At 45.7% G+C, this 20,371-nt stretch overlaps 1 protein-coding gene across 1 annotated transcript in view; it reads left to right on the top strand.

Annotated features, from left to right (window-relative positions):
- Positions 1 to 20,371, top strand: part of LOC106804874 (ADAMTS-like protein 3) — a 107,107-nt gene that overhangs the window by 28,259 nt on the left and 58,477 nt on the right. Inside the window, exons 2-3 of the mRNA XM_014806242.1 lie at positions 4,741 to 4,791; positions 14,660 to 14,815. Of these exons, the coding sequence (XP_014661728.1) occupies positions 4,741 to 4,791; positions 14,660 to 14,815 (207 nt within the window). The remainder of the gene's footprint in view (positions 1 to 4,740; positions 4,792 to 14,659; positions 14,816 to 20,371) is intronic.

Genomic DNA, 20,371 nt, shown 5'->3' with positions numbered 1-20,371 from the left:
GCGGCCGACACTGATCTCAACAATGTTACCACGTTATGTGCACGCGTTATTCTACTGTTACCTGTAGCGCAGAAATGTTATACCACGTTATGAGCCTTTGCTATTCTACTATTACCAGCAGCACATATTCTGACGTCAATCAAATACACCGTTGCACTCGCCTTTAATTGTCTGCTACGTTATTGCCTAAGTTAATTAGATGGTTGGACTACGTGCGATCCGCTTACATTCAAAGTTCTGTTGTGTTTTGTACCGTCTAAGAGCAACGTGTATCGCTGCTATTAAATAGTTAACATGGTCAGTCGGTTAGGTCTTTAACTGAATTCGATTCGTAAAGGGGGAAACATAGAACGGGTAGCGTAATCTTTCACCTTCACCTTCACGTTTGACCTCAAACATGAACTTCAGGTTGAATGATGACCTGGGGTTCGTGGCGCCGTCTCGTTCCCTGCTGTCGTGCCTCCCAACACAACAACAACACAAGAGCAATCGGAGATAGCAAACCTCCGATTATATATCTCGACTATACTCCGTATAGCCACAGCGTAACAGCCCCCCCCCCCATCTTGCTGGTACACCCAATATAGAGTTTGATGAAATTTTCAGAAATTTGAAAAAAATAGATCCAGGATATTTTTGATGAATTTTGAATTGAATTGAATTTGAATTTGAATGCGTCCGAAGTCTTCCACAACATAATAAAATAAATTAAAAACAAATCCTGGATCCAGATCTGGATTCGGATCACCAACAAAATCTAATCGATTGGTTCTTGCCCAAGACCAAACCCGCTCCCGAAAATTCATCAAATCCGTCCGTAATTTTTTTTGAGATATTCAGTTGACAGACAAACAAACCAACAAACAAAGGAACAGGGGCGAAAACATAACCTCCTTGCCGGAGGTAATTACACAAAAATACATTACAGCTGTACTAAGGAGTTCTACACGGGATCACTCCTGACTTAAATACGGCTCGCCGCGGATCAAGTCCCCTGAAGGCCATTGCTTCCCATACTTCTCACGATACGCATGTGTATGAGCAACATTGAAAAATAACAAAATAATAATACGTACGGGGAAAATGCGCAACGAATCTTGTATTTGCCAAGTAGGCCTAAGTGATATAAACTTCAAATAAACACATCCGCAAACATTCGTGTCGGTTTTCGCCGACGCCAAATTTTCGTAATCCGTAAGAAGCCAAAAGCCGTTTTAAATCATCATCGTTGGAAGATAAGGTGAGTGAAGTCATTTACCCTTATTATGGCCATTAGGATGCAGCTGTGCTTTGAACATGCCGATGCTGATTTTTAGCGCGACTTATATAGTCGGTACACTAGCGTGTCGCCCCGTACACGTTATTAGCGAATGCATTACCATACTTGTCTCACGCAGGCGCAGTGATGCCTGCGAGAGATAATATTCCGCCAACTGTTTACTATTATGCCTTACGTTCCATTAACAGAATGAGTATGGCCAGGGTTGTGCTGCCTCTAACCGCGTGCAGTATGTTAATGGTGGGTCTGCTGTAGCGTTGACGGTTTGACTTTTAACTTGGAAGCAATGAACGTGGAATAAGCTGCTTACCGCCTACTGCCAACGGTCAGCATTTAGCAACATCTAGTTAATCTCTCTGCTTAGTATTGCGTCGGTGTATTCTCCGGGTGCTGTAATAGTGTGCTGTGTACGGGTCCTAGACCCGGGATTCACTTGCTATCATTGGCGTAGCCATTATTTTTAACAGGGGGCCAAAAACAGCGAACTGCTTAAAATGGTGGGATGACTTAATATTTTAATGGTTCCTTCGCCTCTCTCTCCACACCATACGTTCCCTCGCCTCTCAGCTTTGCAATCTTTGTTTCAGGCGCCATGCATAAAGGCGACATTTTTGTTGGTTGTTTCTGCATGCTACCAGATATATAAAAGGAGGGGGTGAAAACGGGCGGGGGTATGGGGGTCTCCCCAGAATTAAAAAAATGTTTATCGCAGGAGATGGTATTTGAGGCACTTTTGAGTAGGCTTATATGTATAGCCTTCATTCTGACAAGGACAATTCTCTTTTAGTAGAACAATTTATTTTCTTTTACTTTCGGATCAACAGGGGGGCCATGGCCCCCTTTGCCCCCCTAACTACGCCACTGCTTGCTTTGACCATAGCAAATAATATAAGTCGTTGGACAGAGGCGATGTAGACCCGGTCTCGAATACTCGTTACTGTTACCCGTTATCTGCGCGATAACGAAACCCCACTGAAATGCTCAGAACACTAAGCGCGATGGGAACAACAGAACAAAGGACGCTTACCTCCCGATATCTTCAGAAAATCCCATGATACGAGAGATGAGAGCTTTGTAACAGAATCATGCTCAGCCTGCGGGCGTGAGACGTTGGAACAAGCTTTATCCGATACATCGTGAGGAAAGCGGAACGAATCCTGTGGCGCTGCTATCTGAAACCGAATTGTCACGCTCGTGATTGGCTTAGAGCATTGTAGTCGCGCGATCAAGACAATGTCTTTATCTAATTTGATCCTCTCTCTGACGACTCCGTGGGGAGTGCTAGCCATCCGTTCTAGCTAACAGTTTTTAGGCATGCTTACGTGAATTAGATGTGTGTATATATAAATACAGAAAAATTGAAATGACAACTGGAGACATAATTATGCACCATTATGCACCATTATGCATAATTATGTCTCCAGTTGTTGTCATTTCAATGTTTTCTGTGTAATTGGAAACTGAACTTATATATATATAGTGTACCCATGTAGATAAAAAAACAAATTCAAAAAATAGGTAAAGGGTATTTAAATGTTAATCAGCGAGCATTCGAGACGTACATAACTTCCTTAGGCTTTCAGCTGACATGCTTTACAAATTTTTTGAATTTGTTATTTTATAATAATATATATATATATATATATATATATATATATAACAAATTCAAAAAATATATACGTTATATATATATATATTAGCCTTGAGACACTATTTTTTCTTGTTACGCATCGTATAGTAAAAGTGGCGCTTTTCTCGGAAAATGATGGGATATGAGATATATCTCGTTATGCATTCGTTTTACGTCGACGTGAATTACGTGCGCGGCGGCATTTTCTCGATTCTATTCTTGTCAACATCATGCATTCTATAATGAATTTTACGCCTGGAAGCGTATTTACTGATTGATTTTAACAAGACTGTCACGCGAAGTTATTCGTCACGTGTTATACCGTTAATTATTCAAACAATTCGCCTTCATTGGTACAGATGGAGAGAGCACATCGGCAAAATCACGGTTATTTTAGCGATTTTCTCATTACACACTCGTGCATAACTTGCGTTTATTTCGCTCGTCGCACGCCACTTGGAGTCCTCGTGCTATATCTTGGTTGCTCTAAGAATAACCTATTCTTAGTTTATGGTCATTCTGGCCGGAGAATCACGGAACCCTCGCTGCGCATTCCTTCCCCCTGTCCGACTATTACTCGTCACTTCAAATGAACATTATACCGAACGTTCCGTGAACAAGATCTAATTACTGATACGAGTCGACGAAAATTGGAACGCATTATTATACAATAATTCGAGCCGGCCTGCAATTATGCCGGGCATCAATGGCGTCCATTGCTCGCGCAGACGACAGTTATCATTCCTCGGTCGCCAGCGAAAGCCGCAGCCCGGAACATTTCGCGCAGCAAACGAGCGGCGCGCAATCAAATTTGCTGGCTTATATCTGACTTCATAGCATCCTCATCGATTCGTCTGCGTTATTTTGCCTCGCCATGTAAATGAAGCCCCCGCCGCGCCGGACCCGCACGCTCGCTCAGCGACAACGTGGACGAGAGATCTGTGTGCGCGCGAGCATTTGGTGTTATCGATCCTGGGAAGGAGCGCAGTGCCCGCTAGCCGCGTGGGACGTGTGCGCGCGGTTAGTATGGAAGCTCTGCTGCCAGGCCTCTCCCACAACCGCTGCAGGCCCTCCCACAACCGCTGCGCGCCAGGCCCTCTCCCACAACGCTGCCAGCGCCTCTCCACAACCGCTGCCAGGCCTTCTCCACAACCGCTGCCAGGCCCTCTCCACAACCGCGCTGCCAGGGCCCTCTCCACAACCGCTGCAAGCCTCTCCCACAACCGCTGCCAGGCCCTCTCCCACAACCGCTGCCAGGCCCTCTCCCACAACCGCTGCCAGGCCTTCTCCCACAACCGCTGCCAAGCCCTCTCCCACAACCGCTGCCAGGCCCTCTCCCACAACCGCTGCCAGGCCGCCCTCTCCCACAACCGCTGCTAGGCCCTCTCCCACAACCGGCTGCTAGGCCTCTCCACAACCGCTGCAGGCCTCTCCCACAAGCCTGCCAGCCTCTCCCACAACCGCTGCCAGGCCCTCTCCCCAACCGCTGCTAGGCCTCTCCCCACAACCGCTGCCAGGCCCTCTCCACAACCGCTGCTAGGCCCTCTCCCACAACCGCTGCCAGGCCTTCTCCCACAACCGCTGCCAGGCCCTCCCCACAACCGCTGCCAGGCCCCTCTCCCACAACCGCTGCCAGGCCCTCTCCCACAACCGCTGCCAGGCCCTCTCCGTCCCACAGCACGCGCCACGCTTAATATTTGATGTTAACGCGGGCGGTTAGATGTTAACGCTTCGTCGCGTTGCTTCAGCGTGTTGATGCTTACTAGTGCCGCCTTCGTTTAACTCATTGTCACTCATGTGACTCATGTATTGCTGTCCGTATATGTTTCAGATACTCTGGGAAGCGGGCACGTGTGACGCTGGCACGAAGGCGGACGTACAGGTGAGCTCCTCCCACGCCACACCATAGTATAGTAACTACCACGCTGTAAGCAGCAATGTATAGGATTCCCTAATCCCGGGACCATGCACAGCCCCCCCTCTTTATTATCGCTCGTTCTTCGTCAACTCGCGTACACTGACCGAAGAGCGAGCGTATTTAGCCGTGATTCTGCATTGTCCGCCTGGAGTTAGTAGCGCTCTTGCTGTTAGTCCGGCGAGCAGTGAGCAGCTTTGGACGTACGTGGGTTTCCTTACTGCCGGCTCCATTCTTCTTTTCGGTAGTTATACACGCTAGTGAAGAATAAGATCGGGAGATCGGAATAAGTTAAGGAGCGTCTGTGTAATAAATGTTTTTAATAGGGTGAAACAAGGTTACTAGACGCCAGAGACTTTCTTTGAGAAATCACGTTCGGTGTTTTTGTCTATGTGTTATCAGCGCCGCTGTCATCATATGGCGCCACTGGTGTATGATAAATTGTTATGATTCGTCTGAATATGTTTCTGTCATAGTCTACAAATGTGCATAATCTGCTGACGTTTTTGGCCTTAATGAAGATTAATTATAGTTATAATTATAGCTCTGTAATTACTACCCGAAATGTGTTAGTAAGATTTCTTAGTGTTATTTGCGCATTTCTACTGTTGTTCTGTCATTTTCTGTATAAATGCTAGGTTTTATATTTTGAAAGCGTTCCTAAGTCTTTCGTTCATATGCATAATTATCTTCAGTGCGTAGTTAAATCCCTATATGAATATTTTTGGCCAATACTACAATTAAATTTTGATTAACTTAAAGACGCTGTCGCAATCTACTAGCAATCGTGTTCATTTCTGATATATGAATATTTTAATCACTCGGATTGTTGGTTTGATATCAAGTCGGATTAAGGCAAAACTCATTCTGCATGCTGTTGTTATTTTCGTCTTCGATTTATTGATGGCGTTCCCCTATAAAGCTTTTATGCATTTTCTTTCTCTCTTAAACCATTTGCTCATCTTTCAAATTTTGATCTGGGTTTTCTCTATTTGATTTATGAAATACATTCAGTTTTATGGATTCTGGTTATCGTAATTTATGCAGTGCCTTGAGCTCTTACGTCATGCCAACGTGAGCTTACTATTTCAATCTAACCGAATTAATTATCTCAACCGATAAACAACTACAACCATTCCAGCTGCTCACTAACATCGCATCTGACGCCAGACTTTCATTACATACATCGTTGCAGTCTTTCTGCCCCACGGTTTAATCATGCTGCGTTCATGCGTCCGTGGTTTATTGAGATCGTAACTGCTTTTGCTAACACAAAGTTCCCGTTTATATACGGACCGGTTAGCGCGAATAAGTTACTTTATGAATACCTGACGCCCGGTGTAGGTTGTGTGTCGAAGAGCGAACGTGAGATTTACGTTCCGTACGTAAAGTATATGACATGAAGGCGTATTTATTAGGCAAATGTCTGTTGTCACCCTCTACGGCGCAATGTACTGGTTTTTTTGATGCGCCATCCTCCCTGTCAGTTACACCGCTTTTTCTGAAAAGTGAAGCCTGTGCATGCTGGAAGTTTCTCATTACATACATGATCATCAATTTCAGCAATACGTTTTGCGTAGCCGTAGAGTGAGTGGTTTTCTGCATGTGTGCACGTTAGTGTGTGTGGGTGTCAGTATGTGGGGGTGTGAGAATGTGTGGATGTGTGGGTGTCAGTATGTGGGGGTGTAAGTATGTGTGGATGTGTGGGTGTCATTATGTGGGGGTGTAGGCATGTGTGAATGTGTCGGTGTCAGTATGAGGGGGGGTGTAATTATGTATGAATGTGTGGGCGTCAGTATGTGGGGGTGTAAGTATGTGTGGATGTGTGGGTGTCAGTATGTTGGGGTGTAAGTATGTGTGGATGTGTGGGTGTCAGTATGGGGGGGGGTGTAAGTATGTGTGGATGTGTGGGCGTTAGTATGTGGGGTGTAAGTATGTGTGGATGTGTGGGTGTCAATATGTGGGGGTGTAAGTATGTGTGGATGTGTGGGGGGTTAGTAATGTGGCGGGTGTAAGTATGGTGTGGAATGTGTGGGTGTCCGATATGGGGGGGTGTAAGTATGTGTGGATGTGTGGGCGTTATATGTGGTAGGATGTGTGGTGTCCGTATGGGGGGTGTAAGTATGTGTGGATGTGTGGGCGTTTAGTAATGGGTGTGGATGTGAGGGTGGGGTACCAGTACGGGGTGTAAGTATGTGTGGATGTGGGTGTAAGAGTAGTGCTGGATGTGTTGGGCTGTTAGATTGTGGGATTGTGGGCGTTGTTTAGTATGCGGTGAGTGTTAAGTATGGTTATGATGTGTGGGTGTCAGTATGGTTGGGTAAGTATGTGTGGGACTGCGTGGCGGTTAGTTATGGTGTGGGTTAGTGTGGGCGTTAGTATGTGTGGGTGCAAGTATGTGTGGGGATGTGTGGGTGTCCGTATGTGTGGATGGTGCTGGCCGTAGTATGTGGCGGTGTAAGTAATGTGTGGATTGTGTGGTGTCATATGTGGTGGTGCTGTTAATGTGATGTTGGCGTGGTATGCGTGTTGTGGTGCGTGTCGTATGTGTGGGTGTCAGTATGTGTGGGTGTAATATGTAAAATGGAGTGGGCGTTGTATGATGTGGTGGTGTAAGTACTGTGGTGGAATGATGTGGGTGTCAATATGTTGGGGTGTATGTATCGTGTGGATGTGTGCGGTTAAGGTATGGTGTGGATGTGTGGGTGTCAAGTATGTTGGGGTGTAATGTATGTGTGTATTGTGGTTGGTGTCCGTTATGTGCGGGCTGTAAGTATGTGTGGAAATGTGTTGGGTGAAGTATGTGTGATTGTGTGGGTGTCAGTATGTTGTGGGTGTAAGGTATGTTGGATGTGGGTGTCCGTATGTGTGGGTGTAAGTATGTGTGGATGGTCGGCCGGTTAGTATGATTGTGGATTGTGCTGGATGTCCGGTATGTTGGGGTGTAAAGTATGTTGAGATGTGTCGGCCGTTAGTTGATGTGTGTGGATGTGTGGGTGTCAGTATTGGGGGGGGTGGGTGTTACGTATGTGTGATGTGTGGGGTTAGTATGTTGGAATGTGGGGTGTCAGGTATGGGGGGGTGGTAAGTATGTGTGGGCTGTGGGTGTCAGTATGCCTGGGGTAGTAAGTATGTGTAGATGTGTGGGCGTTAGTATGTGTGAATGGGAGGGTGTCAGTATGGGGGGGGTGTAAGTATGGTGGTATGTGGGGGTTGTCAGTATGTGGGGGTGTAGTTATGTGTGGATGTGTGGGCGTTAGTATGGCTGTGGTGCGTTAGTACATGTGTGGTGTGGTGTGTGTTCGTATGGGTTGGATGTGTGGGTGTCGCGTATGTGTGGAATGTGGGCGTTAGTAGTGTGTGGATGTGTGGGGTGTCGATATTTTGGGGGTGGGTAAGTATGGTGTGGATGTGTGGCGTTACGATGTGGTGTGTAATGTATATGTGTGGATGTGTGGGTGTGTCAATATGTTGGGGTGTAAGTATTGTGTGATGTTGAGGTCGTTAGGTATGTTGTGGGTTGTGTAGAAGTATGTTGTGGATGTGTGGCGTTAGTTAGTGGGGGCGTTAGTCTTTGGGAGTGGTGGGTGCCGTAGATGTGGGTTGTGTGGAGCGTTAGTATGTTGGGGGGTGTAAGTATGTGTGGATTGTGTGGGTGTCAATATGTCGGGGTGGTAGTAACTGTGTGGATGTGTGGGTGTTCAATTATGGGGGGGGGGGGATGTAAGTATGGTGGATGTGTGGGCGTTAGTATGTTGGGCGTTAAGTATTGTGCGATGTGTGGGTGTCAATAAGTGGAGGTTGTAAGTATGTGTGGATTGTGGGTGTCAGATATTGTGGAGGTAGGCTAGTTGTGTGGCATGTGTGGGTGTCTATATGTTGGGGTGGTAAGTATGTGTGGAATGTTGTGGCGTTAGTATGTTGGTGAGTTAAGTATGTGTGGAATGTGTGGGGTTGTCAGTCATGTGGGGTTAATGTTGTGAGGATGTGTGGCGCGGTTAGTAGTGTGGCATGTTGTGGGTGTAAGTATGTCAGGGATGCTGTTAGTTCCGTATGCGTGGCGTGTAGTATGAGGATGTGTGGGCGCTTAGTATGTGTGGTTTTGTAAGTATGGTGTGATGTGTGGGCGTACAGTATGTGTGGATGTAAGTATGTGTGGATGTGTACGTCGTTAGTATGGCAGGGTGTAAGGTATGTGTTGATGTGTGGGTGATAAGTATGTGGTGGATGTGTGGTGTTGATGTTGGAGTGTAAGTATTGTGGATGTGTGGGTGTTCAGCTAATGTGAGGGTGTAGGTATGTGTGGGATGTGTGGGTGTCACTATGTGTGGATGTGTGTGTAAGCATGTGCGGATGTGTGGGCTGTTCGGTATGGGGGGTGTAAGTATGTGTGAATTGTGAGTATGTTGGGTCTGTAAGTGATTGTGGGTGTGTGGGTGTAAGTATAGTTTGGAGTGTGGTGTGTCAGTATTTGGGTGTAAGTATGTGCGTGGAGTCGCTGGGGTGTCAGGATGTTGGGGTGTAACGTGTAAGTATGTGTGGGTGGTGTGTGGGATGTAGCTGGTGTGACTGTTGTTGCAGTAATGTTGGTGTAGGGTGACTCGTGTGGGTGTCAGTATGTTGGTGCTAAGTATGATGTGGATGGTGGGTGTCAGTATTGTTGGGTGTAAGTATGTTGTGGATGTGTGATGTCAGTATGTTGTGTGTAAGATTGTGAGTGTGATGGGTTGTGTGGTGTAGTATGGTGTGTTAGTGTTTGTGGATGTGTGGACGTTAGTCATGTGGGTGACACTTGTGGTTTGGGTGTAAGTATGTGTTGGAATGTGTCGGGTGTCAGTATTTGGGTGTAAGTGAGGTGGGATGTGTGGTGTCAGTATGTGGGTGTGTAACGGTGTAAGTATGTGTGGGTGTGTGGGTGTAAGTATGTTGGGTGTGTGTGCTGTGTTAAGATGTGTGGATGGTGTGGGGTCATCGTATGTTGCGGTTGTGTAAGTATGTGTGGATGTGGTGGGTGTGCAGTTGTTGGGGTGTAATCGTGTAATTAGTGTGGGTGTGTGGGTATGTGGGTGTTAAGTAATGTGTGGGTGTGCTGGTGTCAGTATGGTGGTGTAATATGTGTGGATTGTGGGGGTGTCAAGTATGTTGGACGTGTTAAGATTGTTGGATTGTGGTGTGTCAGTATGTTGGGTGTAAGTATGTGTGGATTGTGTGGGTGTCAGGTATGTGTGGATCGTGTGGGTGTCAGTATGTTGTGTAAGTATGTGTGGATGTGTGGATGTCAGTATGTGGGGGTGTAACAAGTATGGTTGTGGTGTGGGGGTGTAAGATTGTGTGGATTGTGGACGTTAAGTATGTTGGGGATGTAGTACTGCTGTGGATGTGTGGCGTTTGTATGTGGGGGGTGTGTGAAGTATTTGTGGATGTGTGGGTGCAAGTAATGTGTGGATGAATGTGGGTGTCATAGCGGGGGTGATAGAGCACTGTGTGGATACGTGGGCTGTCGGATATGCTGGAGGTGTAAGTAATGTGGGATGTGTGCGAGCGTTTAGTATGTGTGGGGTGTGTGGGTGTTAGTAAATGGGCGTAAGTATGTGTGATGTGGGGGCGTAGTATGTGTGGGTGTCAGTGATGTGTGGGCGTTGTATGTGTGGGATGATGTGGGTGTCCAGTATGTGTGGATTTGTGGGCTTTAGTATGTTGGGCGGCTAGTAGGGGTGATGTGTGGCGGGTCCGTAGTGTGTGGCATGTGTGGCGTTATGTATGTGTGGCGCGGGTAGTAGTGGGGAGCTGTGTGGTGTCCGTATGTGTGGATGTGTGGGCGTTAGTATGTGTGGGCGTCATGTTTGTGCTTGTCGAAATGCGCACATTGTGTGTAGACTCGTAGCAGGTTGCTACGAGAAACCCAACGCCGGTGGAAAAGGGCAAAAAATAGGAGCTTTTACATGAATTTTACGCGCCTTATTTTGTTGGTATTTTGTGTTGTCTACATAACGACCTACATCCCTATGACATAACTCCAGCCACATTTCGCGTAGACGCTTTTACTTATGTACTATCACTATTATGTCCATCTTATAGAAAGGCTATTTTTAACAGGATATCAAGAGTCCATAATAGAAAATTATTCAATTTTCTATTATGGACTCTTGAGGATATCATGCTAAAGCCTTTGTGCAGTGAGAGATTTTCACAACATCGTTTCGCTTTTTACTCCCCGTACTTTTTACTCTCCGTACTTTTTAGTCGCGGTTTAGTAGCAGCGGGGGCGCTTCATTCCCTATGGGAGAATCATTCAGTTAATAGTCTTAATTCAGCTCACACTTAGTTAATAGCGTTCTGGTAATTTTGCTCTTGAGAATTCTCTCTATACGCCGTGCCGGGTCACACGCTGATACGATGCATACACATGTTACACTAGGAGGGGAAAGCAGTGTGACCATGAAGCCATCCTTCATCATCCGCAGCGTCGCAAGTATAAACGCGATTAATCTCTCTATAATAATGCGGGTAGCATTGATTAAGCGGGTTTGCTGATAACTCACACGCATGTGCCGGCAATATACGGTGTGGACCAGGGATTGTAGATCAGCTGTGACATTGTTACGAGTCACTGTGTGAGGCTGATGTTCCCAGGTCAGAGAGAGAGAGCGAGAGAGAGAGAGAGAGAGAGAGAGAGAGAAGAGAAAGAACGAGAGAGAGAGAGAGAGAGGGTGTGTGTGTGTGAGAGAGAGAGAGAGTGAGCGAGAGAGAGGTGCGACCAGACACAGCTCGGCACAGGCGTCAAGGACCTTGGTGGGGAGGCCAAGGTCCTCAACTGGTAAGGTCTCCGATGACGGAGGTAGGGAGGCTAGACTGAGTTTGTTAGTAGGGGCCAAACGCTACCTAATACTAGTGGATCTGATTTTTTTTTTATTTCTTTGTTTAAAATAGTATCTATAGCTCTTTAAAACGGATAGACCTCGCAACAAAAGGCCTATATAGACCTACTGTGAGCATACTTGCAGTATGCAAACATCACGAAATGTTCTTATTGAGCCAGAAATGTGCTCCGAAGTTGGCTATTTTGAAAACTTGCGGGTACGCAAGTTATTTGTACGAAGTGCCAGATAACACAAAATAGTATCCATGCATACACCATAGCGCAAATGGTTACTGGAACGAAAACACTATATTTGTTTTCTGGTTGCACAAGTAATATAGATAACTATATATGATTTAAACAAATTTCACAATTTTGTACTGAATAAACATCGAATAATGAATTATAACTTTTTTTATCATAGAAAGGAACTCTTACTGAATCAAGTCGATCGTTCCGCTGTGTCCCGGATGTGTAAACATCACTGTGGTGCTACGTTCGTTAGAGAAGTAATTCGTTTAGAGTTTGAGAAGAATGTTATGAAAGTAGCAATACAAATGAGCTGTAGTGAATTTTTGCAACATATGCAAGCTCACGGTAGGTAGATATATGCATTTAGCTGCGAGGTTTATCAACTTTAAGAATGCGAAAATAAAATATATGCCACGTCCATTACTATTGATATGCTGTGGTATATCACTATATACTATGTACAGATTAATCGGCCCTACATCCTGCTTGTTGTTTCAATGAATTATCGCGACTAGCGCGGCACATGAAGAGCGATTCAGAGCTGATCCCCGCACGACGGAGTGGGAGGTTTATTCCCCTTGTCCACCTCCATCCGGTGCCACCTCTGGACAGAGACGGTGTTTTTCGCGTGGCGGTGTAAGCAAGAAGAGACACACGCGGCTAATATGGCAGATGGTTCCATCGGTGGTCATCAACTGTCATGAACCGCCAATGCTAAACAACGTGGGTAGCTCGCTATCGCTTTTAAGCTTGTGTTCGTCACAATATTGCGACAGTAACACACCCATCACTGTACAAAACTCGAATATTATTTTTGAACTAGTGTCAGTAAATAATATTATTATATACTCTATGCGCATTTTACCCATGACTTTGCAAGGGCACTATGTAAAAATTGGCGGTTAACCTTCGTACCACCCAAATAGGTCTGCGCCTGATTGCCGAGTGATATCTACTGCAATCCTTAGAAGCATCAAGCATCAGCGTGTCTATAGAGCTGCTTCTGCAACCCCTTCCACTGCCCCCCCCCGCGACATTACCTATTGTCCATCTTTGCCGCGCATGAGTGCATGCGCGCGGAGCGGGCAATCACTAACAAGCCTGAACGCGAATTTCCGCCCAGGCAGCAATTAAGGTCAGGCTCGCTATCCTATTATTCTACCACCCGTGCTCGTAGCACAGCTACCCGCCTGTTGGCAGCAGATAGTTACGGACGGGGTAATACATGTCGTCAAGTAATTCGGCCTATAAAGGAATGCATCGCATTCTGTCGCACACATTTCTGTGATATGCAATTAACTGGCCCACGCCGAATTGCGATGCTGCAATAAAACATGGCGTTAGTCGATCGGCTGCATATTGCGTCGTCAAGGTCACATTGTGAGTGTCGCGCAGCTCGGACGTCGCCATCTATTGATTCCTACGCTGGCCGTCCCGCGCGCGTGAACCCCAATAAAAGCTCACTCTTCCTCGGCGGCTGAGCTAATATTATGCCGTCATTTCCCGTTCAAAAAGTTATCAAATAAAAGACGATGCGAGAACGCGAGCGAACACCGAGTCAACTGTGCTGCTCGAAGAAAGGGAGCTGTTTTCAGGATTCTGGGACGGCTTTGTCCCGGTGATTCCCGGCAAACATACCATCGCACATGCGGTTATACGCTCGTTAACTCTCTCTTTGGTGGCCGGTGCCGATTTTCAATTCAGGGAGCCGCGGTCGCTTTAGTTGCGAGTTCCGCGGCCATATTTAATCTTTTTCGAATTCGGAAAAACTTCTCGGATACGAGACGTTTTGCGGGTGCTGCTCACGTCGATAGCAACTGATGAGTTCGATTGTGGGGATAGAGTTATCCCATCAAGGCTAAAGTTAGTTGGAGTTAGTTATATTAAGCACATGGCAAAATGTCGGTTCACGGTTAGAGGCAGTTTACAGGCGATTGGACGTATATATAACGGCAACGACTATTTCGAACTAGTCAATAGCAATGGGAACGAGAAGTCGTGTTTTTTCGTTATCATCTGCACAACCAGGGTCGTGGCGATAATCGATAAATTCGTTATAAGTGCATCTAAATACCGATCGTCGGTAGGGTTATACTCCGTTTCTAGTAGGATATAGAACTGTATGTGTTGGGGCGTGCGTGTGTCTTTCTGCGTTCGCGTTTGTGTGCGTGTGTGTTTCTGTGTTCGTGCATGGACGCGAGTGTGCGTGTGTGTGTGTGTGTGTGTGTGTGTGTGTGTGTGTGTGTGTGTGTGTATGTGTGTGTGTGTGCGCTTGTGTGTGTGTATTTCTGCGTGTGCGTGCGTGCGTGCGTGCGTGCGCGTGCGTATGTATTGCGGTTCACTCAACCGCCTCGCTCTCTATATCTATTCATGCGCATCTCGACAGAATATCAGCGCGGGGCGAGCACGTATATATATGCATACGAAATCACCACTCTCGTATTCAAATGACTGTTGAAAATATTTGTTCTCTCGATAATTCTACACAAAATACTTCAACGTACACACTCAAATGTCTATCGCTGGCGTCAACATTTCCGCCGCATATGCTATTGAGGAGGAAAATGCCGACCGAAATAGACGTCCTGCATGCATGCGGGAATTTTTCATTTTTTCCAGGCAGAATCCACGTCGATACATCGACGTATGTTCCCGAGTAGACTATAGATAGCGTATAGAACTGACCAGTGGTCGTGACACGCGTGTGTGCATTCTATCCCGCAGAATGACGGTGGCTTCGCCCACTGGTCAGCGTGGGGCGCGTGGAGCGAGTGCACGCGCACGTGCGGCGGAGGCGTCCAGAAACAACAACGAACCTGCCAAGGCCAGGGTAGCATCTGCAGGGGCGAGGGACTGCAGTATCGCATGTGCAATACCAAGGTACGTACTAGATCTAGTGACCCTGGCTAGCAAGACTCCGATGTCCACGGCAGGAATAAGGGCAGAGAATGCGTGGCTGTAAAGAACGCACTCACGATATACATACATACTTGCGCCTTACATATTTATAATATTCAATCTACGTACTGCATTTATAACTATTTACTCTCCAATCTTACTGCATTAGTACTATGCTATACATCATGCTTACATCTTACATGCTTACATCTTTCCATCACGACTCAATGATATCGCATATATCAAGAGCGTATCAACCTTATATATATATGATTGTGGGTGATTTTGTTATTCCACTGTCGGCGTAGATAACCAGGATTCGCCTGTCAGTTACTCGCGTGGTCTTGCGTTAATGTTGCTGGGTTTTTTTGTTGAGAAAACTTTCATATTTTTTCTATGGTTTGGCGGATTTATCTACAATGTAGTTACTTTCATTCTATTCATCATCATCATCATCATCATCATCATCATCATCATCATCATCATCATCATCATCATCATCATCATCATCATCATTTTCATCATCATCATCATCATCATCATCATCATCATCATCATCATCATCATCATCATCATCATCATCATCATCATCATCATCATTATCAACATCATCATCAGCAGCAGCAACAACAACAACAACAACAACGACAACAACACTACCACCCCCATCAGCAGCAGCAGCAGCAGAAGCATGCAGCAGCAGAATGATGCACATGCTACCCTACTAAAAGAAACATGAATAAACAAGAAACACTACTAACAGAAACATGAATTGCTACCCTACTAGTAGTAGTAGGAGCAGCAGCAGCTGCAGTAGTAGTAGTAGTAGTAGTAGTAGTAGCAGCAGCAGCAGCAGTAGCAGCTGTAGCAGCAGCAGCAGCAGTAGTAGTAGTAGTAGTAGTAGTAGTAGCAGCAGCAGCAGCAGCAATAGTGATAGCAGAAGTAGCAGTGAGTAGCAGCAGCAGCAGGGTATCAGTTGATAATGCAGACGATACAGTGATAATAGTTTTATGGGATTTATCTGAAGCTGTGTTCATAACCGAGTCACGTAAGGTTCACTGCTTTTGTTACCATTTTAATTTGAATTGATACTCCCGAACGAATTTAAAAGGTAAATATTATAACGAAGACACCATGCGTGCTCTTCCTGCGTAGGTTCGCATTACGCAATTACAAGTGAAACATCTTCACCATCGACTACAGTATCTGAGTAGCGAAAGGGTACGCACACAGAACACTGGGTATAATCCGGTTGTCAAAATCTTGCCCGGTTGTGTTATTATAACGAAGTTTTATCTCGGCTCGACTGTTATCGAAGCCGAACGCATCGGCATGCCGACGGGCAAAAGACAAATATCGTTTCGCCCGTCCTGTTTGGCGAACGTATACACAAACATGAAGATGCAAGAACGGAGAGATGAGAAAGCTTTATGGCGAAATAGTAGTTCTGCTGACAAAATCGTGATACTAAAGCTTCCGCACCTGGTAGATTAGCAGGTTAGCCCCGCCTACGCCCCACCTATACCAGATATCTACGCCCTAGCTCGTGTCAGTATTCTACAGCACAGTGTCTAACCATTTTTCACCATATCTCCTCCTTCTTCACTTCGCCCTCCTGATCGTCAACTGGCGCAAAACATTTAGTTACATACTCGTTATTAATTGATAGCAATGTAATGGCCGCGTAAAGCAATACCGATAAGTCGGAACATAAAATCGATTACGTTTGCCTGGTAATAACGGCAATCATAACGTTGTATTGTACCGCGTGTAAATAATTTAAACCTAATTCGTTTTACGCCATCAAAACTATGACTCAGGAACATGTAAATGAAAATATTTATTATCCGAAATACGGATCGATGTTTAATACAACAGTAGTTTAGTACAACAGTAGTGTTTATTTAGAAATTACGATACCAGACGAAATATGATTCTATTGAGCTGTAGATATCTTACTCTCGCACACCGGTTAAGTGTATTGTTGCTATTAGAAATACGATATTTCACTTTACTGTCAGTCTTTTAATAGGATCAATTAAAATCGAATTGACATTATAATTGCATCAACTATCGTCATAACGAGTTCGCATGGACCTCATGCGGTTTCATCATCATCATCTCTATCACCTTGGCGTATATTAAAAAAATCAAGTCTTGGAGAAATGCACTATTTCCTTTCTTCACATTTACCATCTCCCGTTGCCGCGAGGAGATAATAGAGATAGCAACAGTATCAGCTCGATGCAGCTCTTAGTTGTTCGTTCTCTCTCGCACGATGCATAACATCGGCATTTCTCGCGAAGACATTACCAATGGATGAGTGAATTGCCCGCAGTGAAATTTGAGGAAATTGAATTCCCTTAATTGAAAATCATTCTTCGTGAAGAACGTCATCACACGTGTGTGTGTGTGTGTGTGTGTGTGTGTGTGTGTGTGTGTGTGTGTGGGGGTGTGTGTATGTGTGGGCGTTAGTATGTTGGGGTGTAAGTATGTGTGGATGTGTGGGTGTCAGTATGTGGGGGTGTAAGTATGTGTGGATGTGTGGGCGTTAGTATGTGTGGATGTGTGGGTGTAAGTATGTAGGGATGTGTGGGTGTCCGTATGCGTGGGTGTAAGTATGTAGGGATGTGTGGGCGTTAGTATGTGTGGGTGTAAGTATGTGTGGATGTGTGGGCGTTAGTATGTGTGGGTGTAAGTATGTGTGGATGTGTAGGCGTTAGTATGTGAGGGTGTAAGTATGTGTGGATGTGTGGGTGTAAGTATGTGTGGATGTGTGGGTGTTAGTATGTGGGAGTGTAAGTATGTGTGGATGTGTGGGTGTCAGTATGTGAGGGTGTAAGTATGTGTGGATGTGTGGGTGTCACTATGTGTGGATGTGTGGGTGTAAGTATGTGTGGATGTGTGGGCGTTCGTATGGGGGGTGTAAGTATGTGTGGATGTGTTGTGCGTACATATGTGTTAACAAAATCAGCTTGAGCCATTGAGACGTATAACATACACTATATAGTGTAAACAAAGTGTTTCGGGGGAGGTTAGAACAAACATAGCGTGTACATTTAGAACACATAATACATACAATTACAACATACAATTACAAAATACAATTACAATGATGAGATAGTTTAATATATGTAGAAATATTATGTACAAAACCGCCATTTGTATATTTTTGACCCAATTTAAGCCTATAAACACGGACCCAAATTACCTCGAAGCATCTCCAAACTGCTGAGTAGGGGTAAATCTCACTGTATACATTAGGAGTGTCATAATATAGATTCTGTTATGACACTCCTGTATATATGTGTGATGACACCGCAAGTGCGCACTATGACATAAGCTGATTAGATCCTGGTAGCCCTTCGCGCAGTTGGCTGGATTATAGAATGAACGCTTTGTGTGTTGATTCGAAAAGATGCTGCGACGGCCAGGACGACAGCGATTTGCGGAAGCAATAAGCTTTAGTAGCGAACTACGGGGGGTGATGGCCGAATGGTCACGTCCATGTATTTTAGATTGCACGTCCTTATACGCAGTAAATATCCGGCGATTCATCTACGCTCACTCGTTCTCCGGACTCTACCACGTAGCTTCATGTAAGCTTACGCCCGCATGCCCTTGTCGCTCGTGGTGACTCAACACCGTGGCGCACACTACACACGGGGTCAGTACAAGCACGAATTCAGTCAGTTGGTGAGACGTACATCCTAGTTTGCCTCGACGACACTGCGACAATGCAGTCTGCGCTACAGTTTCGCGGACATAGTCGGATTCATTGGGTCGGTCATCCATCATGGCGGGCGTCATGGCTGCTCGCAGACCCGCAGTGCTCCACGTCAGCAAAGAGACGAATTCATTAATCGAATAACTCGCGGGATAATCCGTTTTGGAAATGGCTGACTTCGAAAGGCGGGCCCCCCCCCCGAATTAGACGGCCGACCGCGATCGAGATTTGCAATACATTTCTAGATACGTTATGAAAGCAATTTTCATTTTCGATTCTCTCGGGGGGGGGGCGTTTGCGAGGCATCCGAACACAGGCATGCTGAAAGCATGAATGGAAAAGAAGAGGCCGGCGTATGTTCTCTGGCAGCGCGTTATGATATCGCGAACGTGTGTGGGGCGGCTTGATTTCGCGCCGTGACAATGTGAAGCTCTATAAAAGAAGCCGGAGTTTCCCGACGCTTAAAGGAAGCCGACGCATCCTCCCTCCCCCTTACGTTAGCGACGTCAGCGGAATTCCAAATAACGGCCGCATTCCACTTAAACCACTTTAGCATTAAGATGAGATTTCTTTGCATCCATTCTGGTCTCGCAATCCCAGACAGACACCCACTCATCGTGCGCATAGATTCCGGGGGAAATTTGATGGAAAGGCACTTCTACCAGGGTCAATTAATTTGCTTTCTGTGCGGTCCTCTTGCGTTCTTCTGCATCACTATATGTCCTTAAATGTAACGTTATACCGTCAGACGTTGCATAGCCAAGAATAGGGAATACATACTATAGATACAAAATACCCACAACATTCTGCGAAAACTTCGTTTTGTCGTCACGAAAAACACAAATAGATTAACAATTTATATAAGTGACATGTTAGAAATTCGTATAATGGTGGAAGCATGTCGCTGGATCGGCCGCTCATCAGATGTATTTGGTTTACAGTATTGATCGCTGAGATAATTCATCACTCTCAGCCGCAACGTGTGACGTGCCAGAGCTGCTCTCGGTAATCTTTCAGAAAATTGGTATCTCTGCCAAGCGGCTCGATGTCTGTCGTTGGTCGGCTGAAACAATATTTATTATAAAACCTACGAAAGAAAGACGCGGCGCGCATGAGCACAGACTGATATCGACAGCCGAGGTGGGGGGCTATCTGGCTTATATAGCTCTGTTTTCGCAGCACCAGTATATTACTCTCCCCCACCCCTTCCATCAGCGCCACCGTCGGCCTTACATATGAGAAATTTTAGAAAATATTTGCTCAATTGACCATCTACTGCTAGAAAGACGTCTCTCCGCTAGCACCGTGCGCTGGAATGACATGTACTACAATAAATATCCGCGCGGTAAACCTGTGACAAATCTTTTACGGCCGGGTATTCAATGCTAGTTACAACTAAGTCTGTTCAGCTGGCAACCATTAGTTGGTTGCTCTTTCGTCTAGCTGTGGATTTTATTATTCATTTATTATGTAGTGAAGTGCAATTTACCCGGGGAAAGAAATCTGGTGTCTGATGAACTAGCTAGACGTGTGGAAAATGTACAATCACGGAGGAGTTAGTCAGCCGCTATGTGATCCGAGTTACACAATACTTTACATACTATTTATTATATTAATTACCAACACGCGATGTGTATGGAGCGTTGCATAGCAGAATAAAGGTCGTATTGCCTACACGCGCGCACGTACGCTACCACGCTGACGCGCGCACGGACGGACGGACGCACGCACGGACACGCACGCATGCATGCACGCACGCACGCGCACGCACACACACACACACACACACACACACACACACACACACACAC

Source organism: Priapulus caudatus, unplaced genomic scaffold, assembly GCF_000485595.1.
Source record: "Priapulus caudatus unplaced genomic scaffold, Priapulus_caudatus-5.0.1 Scaffold91, whole genome shotgun sequence".
Classification (NCBI taxonomy): Eukaryota; Metazoa; Priapulida; class Priapulimorpha; order Priapulimorphida; family Priapulidae; genus Priapulus; species Priapulus caudatus.
The sequence above is the reverse complement of the archived record's forward strand: the minus strand, read 5'-3'. Positions and strand labels throughout refer to the sequence as shown.